Source organism: Peromyscus californicus, unplaced genomic scaffold (genome assembly GCF_007827085.1).
Source record: "Peromyscus californicus insignis strain IS unplaced genomic scaffold, ASM782708v3 Scaffold_17__1_contigs__length_78620276, whole genome shotgun sequence".
In the NCBI taxonomy this organism is placed as follows: Eukaryota; Metazoa; Chordata; class Mammalia; order Rodentia; family Cricetidae; genus Peromyscus; species Peromyscus californicus.
The window spans coordinates 25,294,109-25,306,376 of NW_026294469.1; the positions used below are offsets into that span (position 1 = coordinate 25,294,109).

The 12,268-nt window shown below is 44.1% G+C and overlaps 1 protein-coding gene across 2 annotated transcripts in view; it reads right to left on the minus strand.

Annotated features, from left to right (window-relative positions):
- Dnajc18 (DnaJ heat shock protein family (Hsp40) member C18) overlaps nt 1–12,268 on the minus strand; it is a 44,076-nt gene that overhangs the window by 18,652 nt on the left and 13,156 nt on the right. For both annotated transcript variants that reach the window (XM_052741888.1, XM_052741889.1), the window contains one exon: nt 650–835. In XM_052741888.1, coding sequence (XP_052597848.1) covers nt 650–835 — 186 coding nt within the window. The remainder of the gene's footprint in view (nt 1–649; nt 836–12,268) is intronic.

The following is a 12,268-nucleotide window of genomic DNA, read 5'->3' on the forward strand; positions in this document are numbered from 1 at the left end:
CCTCCTCCCACTCCCCCCAAAAGGACTTGAGTGTTTTTAATCTACATGTCTGTATGTATGTATGTGTGCCACATGCATGCCTGCAGAGGTCAATCCCTTGGAACTGGAGTCACAGATGTTTGTGAGTCACCATGTGAGTACTGGGACTCAAGCCTGGGTCGTCTGAAAGAGCAGCCAGTACCCTTAGCCACTGAACTCCAGCTACCCTTTTTGGGTTTCTTTTTGTTGTTGTTGGTGGTGGTAGTGGGTTTTTTTTTTTTTTTTTGGTTTTCCGAGACAGGGTTTCTCTGTGTAGCTTTGCGCCTTTCCTGGGACTCACTTGGTAGCCCAGGCCGGCCTCGAACTCACAGAGATCCGCCTGGCTCTGCCTCCCGAGTGCTGGGATTAAAGGCGTGCGCCACCACCGCCCGGCCGGTAGTGGGTTTTTGTTTGTTCATTTTGTTTTTTGTTTTTTCAAGACAGGATTTCTCTATGTAGTCCTGGCTGTCCTGGATCTCGCTCTGTAGACCAGGCTGGCCTCAAACTCACAGAGATCTGCCTGCCTCTGCCTCCCGAGTGCTGGGATTAAAGTCATGTATCTAACTGACATAAGGTACACAGACATACATACAGGCAAAACTTAAAAAAAAAAAAACAAAAAGATACCAACCTGAAGGAAAATGTCCTCCAAAGAACACATTGAATAGTTCTTCTGGAGAGATGTCAGCTTCAAAATCCCTGTAATAATGGTAAGATCTGGCTCGAGGTGCGGTGAAAGTCACCTGCTCATCTCCATACTCATCATAGCGGAGTCTCTTGTCAGGATTGCTCAGGACTGCAAAGGCATTTCCTATTGCTGCAACCAACAAGAAGCCGCACATGAGCACATCCTTGGCTGTGGCTGGGGGTGACCACTGCAGCAGCAGCAGCAGCAGCAAGAAGCCTGGAGTCGGTGCTAGACAGCCTCACAGAATTCCAAAGAGGCCTACAATGTCCCCCCAGGACTTGCCCCAGAGATTTTTCATAATCGTGATAAAACAGAAACAACACTAGAATCCAACAACTAGGAACTGCTACTGAAGTGAGCATTAGCCCCTAACTAAGGGTTCTCCAGTCATCCCAGATATGCTGAAGTTGGGACCCTGTCCCCAGCTCAAGCTGCCAATAATTTCAGGCATATTGGAGAAATGCCTAACGTTCCTATTATTCAAAAATGGAATTTGGGGGTCTGGAGAGATGGCTCAGAGGTAAAGAGCACTTGCTGCACTTGTAGAGAACCCAGGTTCAGTCCTCAGCATCACAGTTACTTACAGCTGCCTATAACGCTAGTTTCTGGGGTTTTTGACACCCTGTGCAGGCCTCTGTGGACACCTGTACACACAGAGTGTACATGCAGACAAGCACACACATAAAAAAAATTTTTTTTTAAATGTGCTCAGCCAGGCGGTGGTGGTGCACACCTTTAATCCCTGCATTCAGGTGGATCTCTCTGAGTTCGAGGCCAGCCTGGTCTACAGAGTGAGTTCCAGTATAGCCAAAGCTCCATAGAAACTTTGTCTCAGGAAACAAAAAATAAACAAACAAATAACTGTTTCAAGCTGGGCAGTGGTGGTACATCCCTCTAATCTTAGAAGCCAGGGCTACACAGAGAAACCCTGTCTGGAAAAACCACAAAAACAAACAAAAAAAAAACCCAATCAAAAACCCCAAAGGGCTAACCAAAGTCTTATTTCAGCACATTCTAGGAAACAGTCTTTTTTTTTTTTTTCCTCCTTGGTTTTTCAAGACAGGGGTTCTCTGTGTAGCTTTGGAGCCTGCTGGTGTCAATGAAGTCAGAAGGAGCACTTTGTTATGATTCTTCTATAAAACTCTATTAATGTTTGCATAAGAAAACCCAGCTAAGCAGAAAAACAAACAAAAACACCCAAATAGGGTTGCTTAAGCATGCACACTCCTTGAAATATAACAGATTTCCCAAAGAAATGGCATTGGTTTCTGAGACTTCCATATGCATATAAAGAGATCGTGGATCATCTCCATGTTTCCTTAGCAATGCTGTGAGAACTAGATTCACAACAGAGAGGCTGGCCTCACGGTACTCAGGGACTTTTTTCTTTCTTTTTTAAAGATTTATTTTTAGCTGGGTATGGTAGCACACACCTTTAACTAATCCTAGCACTTGGGAGGCAGACGCAGACAGATCTCTCTGAGTTTAAGGCCAACCTAGTTTGCAGAGTGACTTCCAGGCTAGCCAGGGCTACACAGAGTCATCATCTCAAGCAAACAAAAAATTCATTTCCATTTATGTGTATGGGCTTTTGACTGAATATATGTATACGTACCACATGTGTGCGGTGCCCACAGGGGCCTGAAGAAGGTGCTGAATTGCCAGGAGCTAGAGTTACAGACAGTTGTGAGGTACCTACCACATGGGTTCTGGGAATTGAACCTTGGTCCTCTGCAAGAATAGCCAGAGCTCTTAAACATTATCTCTCCAGCCCCAAGAATAACTTAAAAATTTCTCAGGTACTCATAAGATGGTTCAGTAAAGGCAATTGCCACCTGGCCTGATGACCTGAGCTCAATCCTTGGAACCTACATGGTCTACATGGAACCACATGGAATGAACAAACTCCTGCAAATTGTCCTCTGGCCTTCATATACCCACACACTCACACCCACACAAATAAATGTAAAAGAGTTAAGCTTTTTCAAAACATCAGACATACAGAAAGGTTCATGGGGTTTTGTTTTTTAGTACAATAAAGACATATAAGCTGGGCCTGGTAGTGCACAATTGTAATCCTGGCATCCAGGAGACTGAGATAGGAGATTCTGGAGTTCAAGGCCACCCCTGGGCTGTTGTTGGTTTTTCTTACTCTTTTTGGGGGGCCTGCCACCCAGCTCCCAAGTAAATCACACATGGAAGCTTATTCTTAATTAAGAATGCCCTGGGGTTGGGGATTTAGCTCAGTGGTAGAGCGCTTGCCTAGCAAGTGCAAGGCCCTGGGTTTGGTCTTCAGCTCTGAAAAAAAAAAAAAAAGAATGCCCAGCCTTAGACTGGCTTAGTTTCTAGCCAGCTTTCCTTAACTTAAATTATCCCGTGTACCTTTGCCTCTGGGCTTTTCCTGTTCTCTTACTTCTGCAAATCTTACTCTTATTCCGTGGCTGGTTGTGTAGCTGGGTTGCTGGCCTCTGGAGTCCACCTCCTTCTCTGGCGGCTAGCTCCCTCCCCCCAGATTTCTCCTTCTGTTTATTCTCTCTGCCTGCCAGCCCCACCTATCCTTTCTCCCGCCTTGCTATTGGCCATTCAGCTCTTTATTAGACCATCAGGTGTTTTACACAGGCAAAGTAACACAGCTTCACAGAGTTAAACAAATGCAGCATAAGCAAAAGTAACACATCTTAAAATAACATTCCCCAACACTGGGCTACATAATAAAACTTCGTCTAAAAACCAAACCCCAGGGCTAGAGACGGCTCAGCAATAAAGAGCATTTGCCGCTGTTCCAGGAGCAGTGTTAGGTTCCCAGGACTTAGGTCCAGTGGTTCACAGCTGCCTATAACTCCGGCTGCAGGGGATCTGATGCCCTCTTCTGGCCTCTAAGGACAACCACAAACATTGGCATCCCCCCCCCCCATACACATACATGCACATAAATAGAAGCAATAAATATTAAAAAAAATAACCTATATGCTCTCTACCTGGATTGATCAATTGTTTTGTTTGTTTGTTTTTTGTTTTTTTGTTTTTCCGGAGCAGAGGACCAAACCCAGGGCCTTGTGCTTGCTAGGCAAGTGCTCTACCACTGAGCTAAATCCCTAACCCCGTTGTTTTGTTTTGAGAAAGGTCTCATGATCTAGCTTTGACTGGCTTAGTACTACTCACTATGCAGACCAAGCTGACCTTGAAATCACAGAGTTCTGCCTATCTGTACCTCCCCACTGCTGGAATTAAATATGTGAACCATCATGCTTAGACCCTGATTAATTCTTTTTTATTTTTTATTTTTATTGACTTTTTGTGATTTCATATTATGCATCCCAATCCTATTCACCTCCCCGTCCCTTCATATTCGCCTTTTGCCCTTGCCAATTCCCCACCAAAATAAAATAAAATAAAATTAAAAAAAAAAGATCTTGTCATGGAAGCTGTAGTGTGTCATAGTGAGTTACACAGCAAACCCTTTAGTCCATACATCTTTACTTGCAAGTGTTCATTGCAATGAGTCATGGTCTGGCTTGAGGCCTCTGGCTTCTGCTACACTATGAATGCTGGGCCCTCACTGGGACGCTTCTTGGATTCCTTGTTGTTGCCCTGTGTCATGGAGATCCTGCAGCTCTGGATCTGGAGGCTGGGCCCCTTCACGTGCTCCAGCAGATCACAGATGGAGGTGAGTGTTGGGGTGGGCCAACTCATATCCCTGCTTCTGGGCCCAGGTGATAGCTGGGTTGGCAGCTCTTCCTCATCCTCACCAACAGAGAGAACTCTCCAGCATTGCCCTGACTAGCTTATCCAATGCTGCAGGCAGCAAGGGGCAGGGCTGGTTCACCCCTGTCCCTGCCAACAGGGTCTGCTCTACTATGTTGCCCAGGTGAGGTGCAAGGCATGCTCTCCAGTGAGGGGCAGGACCAACTCTATGCAGCTCTTGGATATCGACATGGTCCCAGGCAGCAGTACAGACCGGAGACATTCACAAAGCCTTTGTTGGTAACATGGGTCTTGGACATCAACACAGACCCCTGCTGCTGCATGGCCATGGACCCAGACATGGCCCTCAGCAGAAGCATGGGCTAGGACTTCACCATGGTCTCAAGTGGCTTCGAAGGGTCCTCACATTAGGCTGTTCCTCTCCACCTTGCATCTTCAGATCCGTCTCTCTTCATAGTACTCAAACACTTCTTCTCTTTCTCTCCCATCTCTCTGCCCCATACTTGCACATCATAGTGGTTGTGCTGCAGGTGGACCACACGTTGGGTGGGGTCTCTAGGTGTTATCTTCCTGCCCACCCTGCATTGTAGTGGGTGGGGCCTCTGGGTGTCTTCAAGTGTTTGTCCAACCCAAAGCTTCCAAAGGAAATAAGTCTCCGGCCAAGGTTAGACACAGCATGGTAAAACTGTAGTTCAATATAGAGTCGTCCAGTCTCAAGGTTGAACTGCCACCACAGCCATAGAGATGATCAGATAGGCCAATGATGAGAAGTAAACACAGCAGGACATGTCCAGTCAGTTGTAGGTCTTCATTCTGCAGGTACTGCTCTTCCTCCTGGGCTAGGATGCAGCTCTGGGACTCACAGTGACTCATACAGTGGTCAGTTTTCTCAAGGGAAGCAGGCATAGGCTTACTGGCATTTGTGTTTGTTGCTGGCTCAATTGATGGGCAGTGTAATTCACCTTTCTCAAGGAGCAAGAACAGCAACTGCCTTCACGTCTCCAGTTCTGCCTCACTTCATAGCACACAAACAGCTCGTCCTCCATTTCTCCACCGCCTATTTGCTTGCTTCTTTCTCTCCCATCACTCCAACACCTACTCGCTCATGTCTCAGAGTACCCAGGGGGTACTGGGCCGCAGTGTTGTCTCTGTTTCCTGGAGTGTCTGTGCTCTGGGGTGGCAGCGTGGTGAGCTTCCCAACTGATTAATTCTTAGCATTTTATTACACTTATTCTCAACTAAGGGCTGGAGATTTAGGTTAGTGGTATCACCATTGGCAGTCCCTAGCTCAATAATCCAAGCAGGAGACAAAAAGCTGGTAACTAGCTGTCCCTATACAAATGCTATTATACTGATTTTCTTGAGGATTAGACTAGTATTCTTCTGTTTGTTAGTTTGTTTTTCAAGACAGGGTCTCTCTGTGTAGCCCTGGCTATCCTGGAACTCACTCTGTAGATCAGGCTGGCCTCTAACTCAGAGATCTGCCTGCCTTTGCCTCCCAAGTGCTGGCATTGAAGGAGCAAGTCACCACCACCTGATTTAGACCAGTATTCTTTTTTTTTTGGTTTTTCGAGACAGGGTTTCTCTGTGTAGTTTTGGTGCCTGTCCTGGATCTCGCTCTGTAGACCAGGCTGGCCTCGAAACTCACAGAGATCCACCTGGCTCTGCCTCCCGAGTGCTGGGATTAAAGGTGTGCGCCACCACCGCCTGGCAACCAGTATTCTTGTAGGATATTCTATATCTTGATAAGTTTCCTTATTGTATTCAGGTCAAATGCATGGGCACTGCACCACATGATATCAGTTGTTCCAGAACTAGTGATTTGAACGTAGCTCTAGATTGCTCCCTTTAAAAATCAGTATTTTGGGGCTGGAGAGATGGCTCAGAGGTGAAGAACAATGGCTGCTCTTCCAGAGGTCCTGAGTTCAACTCCCAGCAACCACATGGCTCACCACCATCTATAATGAGATCTGATGCCCTCTTGTGACATGCAGATAGAACACTGTGAACATAATAAATAAATGAGTCTTTAAAAAAACACAAACAAACTGTGTTTTAAAAGATCAGTATTTGCCGGGCGGTGGTGGTGCACGCCTTTAATCCCAGCACTCGGGAGGCAGAGTCAGGCGGATCTCTGTGAGTTCGAGGCCAGCCTGGTCTACAAAGTGAGTTCCAGGAAAGGCGCAAAACTACAGAGAAACCCTGTCTCGAAAAACCAAAAAAAAAAAAAAAGAAAAAAAAGATCAGTATTTTGTGAGGTAATACTTTAAAATCATGTAACAACAAAGAATCACACATTGGGTGGTTTTAGTATCCATTGATAAATTTTGCTTGCATCAATTACTTCACTGTGGGTGAAGCCCTTAAGATTTTTATTCATATATTAGGCTTAAAATATGTTTTAAGAATATATTTCTTCAGCTAAAAAGATAATTCAGCAGTTAAGAGCACTTTCTATAATTCCAGATCCAAGGATCCAAACACCTTCTTTTGACATCCAAAGACACCAAACATGCATGTGCTCATACTTACAGACACAATTAAAAATAAAATCTTTTTTGTTGTTTTTTTTTTTTTTCAATATAGTTTTTCCCTGTAGCCTTGTCCTGGAACTCACTCTGTAGACAAGGCTGATCTTGAACTCAGAGATCCACCTGCCTCTGCTTCTCCAGTGCTGGGATTAAAGGCGTGTGCCACCACTGTCTGGCTGCATGGTGTTTTCTTATAAGCACGTCAATAACATGAACAAGGAGTTCCCTAGTCACAGAAGCTTGAAAATACTGCCTAGAACTCATGTGAAAGCAGTTACAAACCTCTAAGTCTCACAAGGAACACGCCAACTTGATTCATTCATTCTGATATCTAGAAGGTCATCTTTAAAAAACATTTTTTTTTTAAAATTTATGTGTATGTATGTGTGAGTGCCTGCAAAGGTCAGAGGAGGACACTGGGTCTCTGGGGTTGCCACGAGTCTTGAAGGTGCTGCTTGACAAAGCTCACAGTGCTTGGATGACTTGGACTGACCCTTCACTGCCCTTGGTGGAATTTGCTACACAACTCTTGCCTGTGTCTTTGACATGTTTAATGTTTGAATTCTTGGCTGTTAAGGGCCCTTCACCAAAGGCTAGAGCTGGGATAATGTAACAATTCTTATAAAAGCTGATCTTAGTAAGAATAAAATTTATGGTGGTTTCCTAGGAGAATTAGCTGAAAGAAATGAGTCTTCTATAGAACCTATTACTTAGGTGGTATTAGTAAGCATGGGACATAGGATTTGGAAAAAAATCATTAAAGAAGAAAAACTTAGGGAGATTTTAGAAACTGACAAACTATAACGGAATCATTAGGCTTTCATGTTTTACCTCAGAAACACGGAACGCGTATGGACAGAAAAAGATTTTGACAAGCCTGGGTACCCGCCTGAAGGCCAAGTAAGCAGTTCTAGGAATTTTGATGTTCTTTGACTCTTTGCAGGATTGTGATAAAGACAGAGACCATACTGAAACAGGAGGTTATGACCGAGACACAAAGAGAAACATTCTGGCTCAGTGAACGGCCTGGTTTCCTGAGCAGCCTTGTCAGATCAGGGCTCCTCTGATGGTAGGAAGAAGGAAGAGAAGAGCATTGTATTTCAGAGGTCAAGGGAAAGGATGGTGGTCTTATGCCAGATATAAAAGAAAGATTTAAACAAGAAACCGAGGAATTAGATTTCCGTAGAAAGATCAGATATTCATTATAGCAGATTAATAGAGTAATACAGGAGAAGCTTGATATAACAGGTAGTAGGAAATAACTTCTGATCTATTAACTTAGTCAAACTTAAATAGAGATAGCCTGTCTCATATTTCTGTAACTGCAAGGCTTTATGACACCAATTTTAAGGGGAAAGATACTGAGTTGAAAGAATTGATTTTATCATGATGTTAGATTTTAGTTCTCATGAAATTTGCTGTTTGTTCATTGTTTCTTTTACTTTGATATGCTTATGTAATCATGGAAGACTTTAGGAAAAGCATGCAGCATGAAAAGACTTTGTAATCAATGATTAAAGTCTATGAGGAAATGATTTTGTGTATAAATAAAGCCTGTGGGAGATGCAGGTTATCAGAGGAGGTCTTGCCATACCGAGATGCGCTTCCTCTCTGTCCATCTCCTGTAAAATGAAACTAAGAAATGTCCCGTGTCTGATTTCTCCGTAGCCACTCTTTTTTTTTTTTTTTTTGGTTTTTCGAGTCAGGGTTTCTCTGTGTAGCTTTGCGCCTTTCCTGGATCTCACTCTGTAGACCAGGCTGGCCTCGAACTCACAAAGATCCGCCTGCCTCTGCCTCCCGAGTGCTGGGATTAAAGGCGTGCGCCACCACCGCCCGGCCTCCGTAGCCACTCTTACATCTACCCACTTCAGACCCTGCCCTTATCCAGAGCTGGACTCTGGCAATTGGCACCCTAACATAGGATCTGGAGATAGGGTAAGATCCCCCCTAGCTGTGAAGAAGGACCTCATTAAGGCCTCTGCAGGACCCCCTGATATAAGAAAAGGCTGGGTAAGAAGAGTGAGAAGTAAGAAGTATAAAAAATGGGACAGACTAACTCCTCTGAGAGACAAATGTATATTGATGTCCTTAAATATTCCCTAAAAAAGAAAGGTATTAAAGTCCAGGAACACAGTTTGTCAGAATTTGTACAGTTTGTGCAAAAGACTAGTCCTTGGTTTCTAGACCACGGAACTTTAGACTTTCATTGAAAAAAAGTTGGAAAAGATATAAGATGTTGGTACACTAAACATGGCCCTGAAGAGGTGCCTACTCAAGCATTTCCTTTGTGGGGACTTATTAAACAGAGCCTGTCTGCAGAAGAGACAGATCTCCCTGACAATGTTCCGAAAGAATCTCTCTTGTTACAGGGTATGAACTATTAAGACTCCTGTTCCCATAAAATCTCCTTCTAAGCCTCCTTTATTAAAGCATGGAGATTTAATTGATCTGTTAAATAATGATTCAAAGGAATCTGACCCTGAGGATGCTCCTAAGGAGCTTTTAGAGCCTCATGATGCCTCTGATTTAAAAGAAGCTACAAGGGGCTAGAGAGATGGCTCAGGGGTTAAGAGCACTGGATGCTCTCCCAGAGGTCCCGAGTTCAATTCCCAGCAACCACATGGTGGCTCACAACCATCTGTAATGAGATCTGGTGCCCTCTTCTGCTCTACAGGGATACATGCAGGCAGAACACTGTATATGTAATAAATAAATCTTTTTTTAAAGAAAAAGAAGAAGCTACAAAACATTACGATAAAGATTGGCCTCCACCTTATAAAAAGCCATCTGTTCCTCCTCTTAGAAAGAAAAGAGGGGGGGCTGGAGAGATGGCTCAGAGGTAAAGCGCCTTGACTGCTCTTCCAGAGGTCCTGAGTTCAATTCCCAGCAACCACATGGTGGCTCACAACCACCTGTAACGAGATCTGGTGCCCTCTTCTGGCCTGCAGGAATATATGCAGACAGAACGCTGTGTACATGATAAATAAATAAATATTTAAAAAAAAAAAAAAAAAAGAAAGAAAAGAGGGGAACTTAAACATCATAGCTCAGGACTCTTAGGTATTTCTGACACTGCCCAAGGAGCAGTTTTATTTGGAGATCCTCTTTTAAGATGTTTCCCTGTTATTTGTGGGGACAAAGAGGATGAAAATGCTGAACCTTTATGGGAACCACTGCCTTAGAAGCTTTTTAAGAATTAAAGGAGACAGCTGCCGGCTATGGTGCCACGTCACCTTAGGTTATAACACTTTTGGAGAATTTGGGTACTTATTGCATGACTCCTAATGACTGGCACCAATTGGCTAAAATGTGCCTAACCAGGAGGACATTTCTTATTATGGAAGATAGAATATGAGTAAGAAGCAAAAAAGGAAGTTGGTATCAGAAAGAGAGAAGAGGATATAGATCTCTCTATGCTATTGGGAGTATGCCAATGGATTGATTGATCCTAGGCAACAGTTAAAAATGCCTAAAAAGGTTTTGCTTTTAATTTCTGATTTGGTTATTGCTGCTTGGAAAAATTTACCCACTTCAGAGATTTCTTCCCAGGGGATGGTTAATATAAAACAAAAAGGGGATGAACCTTATGAGTCATTTATTTCTCGGCTCACTGATGCTGTGATGAAAATCCTATCTCAGGAACAGGCTACAGAAATAATTATTAAACAACTGACCTATGAGAAAGCCAAGAATGCCTACAAGGCATTGTTAAAACCTGTTAGAGGACTGGGAACTACTCCAGAAGATCTGAAGGCTTGTTGATTTCAGCTCCTCTTTTGCTCAGCGCATAGCTACTGCTGCTGTCCTCCAAGGTAAAACAACTACTCAATCCCTCAGAGGCAGCCCCACCAGGGGATGGGGGGGGGGGGCTTGTTTTTCCTGTGGTCAGAAAGGACATACAAGCGACAGTGTTCTAATAAAAATCAAGGAGGACTTGTTCGGCCCTCTCCTGTTTTTTTTTTTTTTTGGTTTTTCGAGACAGGGTTTCTCTGTGTAGCTTTGCGCCTTTCCTGGTACTCGCTTTGGAGACCAGGCTGGCCTCGAACTCACAGAGATCCGCCTGGCTCTGCCTCCCGAGTGCTGGGATTAAAGGCGTGCGCCACCACCGCCCGGCCCTCTCCTGTTAATATGAAGCCTGGAGCAAGTACAAATCCTCCAGATTCCCTCTGTCCTTGGTGCCAGGAAGGATTTCATTAGCAAAGAGATTATAGATCTAAATTTCATAAAAATGGGACCCCCTTACCACCCTGGGGGCCTATGATAACTCAGGGAGGTAATTTAGCACAGCCTCCTGCTTTCCTCTCAGGAAACTTTCAGAGGGGCCAGCCTCAGGTCCCTCAAATAATGAGACAACAGTGATCAATCCTTCCTGTTCCAGGAGGACACCAGACAATCCAACAGCTACTCCAGACAACCCCAGAGAGTGCAGGACTGGACCTAAGTTCCACCACCTCAGTCATATAACCCTCAGACATTCCTAATGTAACCATCCCTACGGGAGTTTATGGACCTCTACTCCCTGGTCAAGTGGTCAAGTGGGATTAGTTCTAGGTAGAAATTCAACTTCACTTCAAGGGACCCATGTTATTCCTGGGATCAAGGTCAGGATTCAAGCATCAATAAAAACCATACAGATTCATTCTGGTGAGAGAACTGCTCAATTATTAATTAATCTTATCCTGCTTTTCTTAAGGCCATTCAGCTTTGAATATACTGCAGGGTAACTAAGGTTTTGGCTCACAGGATCATGTATTTTGGTTACAGGAAGTAAAAGGTCAAGGCTTTTTTTTTTTTTTTTTTTTTTTTAGGGTTTCTCTGTGTTGCTTTGGTGCCTGTCCTGGATCTTGCTCTGTAGACCATGCAGGCCTCCAACTCACAGAGATCTGCCTGGCCTCTGCTTCCCAAGTATTGGGATTAAAGGCATGCACCACTACTACCCAGCGGTCAAGGCCTTTTAAAACCTTAAAAATACAAGAAAAAGAAATACACGGGCTTGTGGATACAGTGGCTGATATCTCTTATATAGCAGGAAAGGATTGGCCACAAAATTGGTCTACTACAACTACCCCTTCCATTTTATATGGAATTGGACAGGCCCCTCAAGGTGCTAAAATCTCACAAGCCTTACACTGGGAAGACTGTGATAATAAAGGGACTTTTACTCCCTTTGTAATTCCAGCACTCCCCTTCTCTTTACTCCCTTTGAATTCCAGCACTCCCCTTCTCTTTATGGGGACATGGTATTCTGGAACAAATAGGACTCCTTTTGGTGAGCCCTAACAAAATTGTCTCTTCTCAGATGTTACAAATGGGATATGACCCCCAA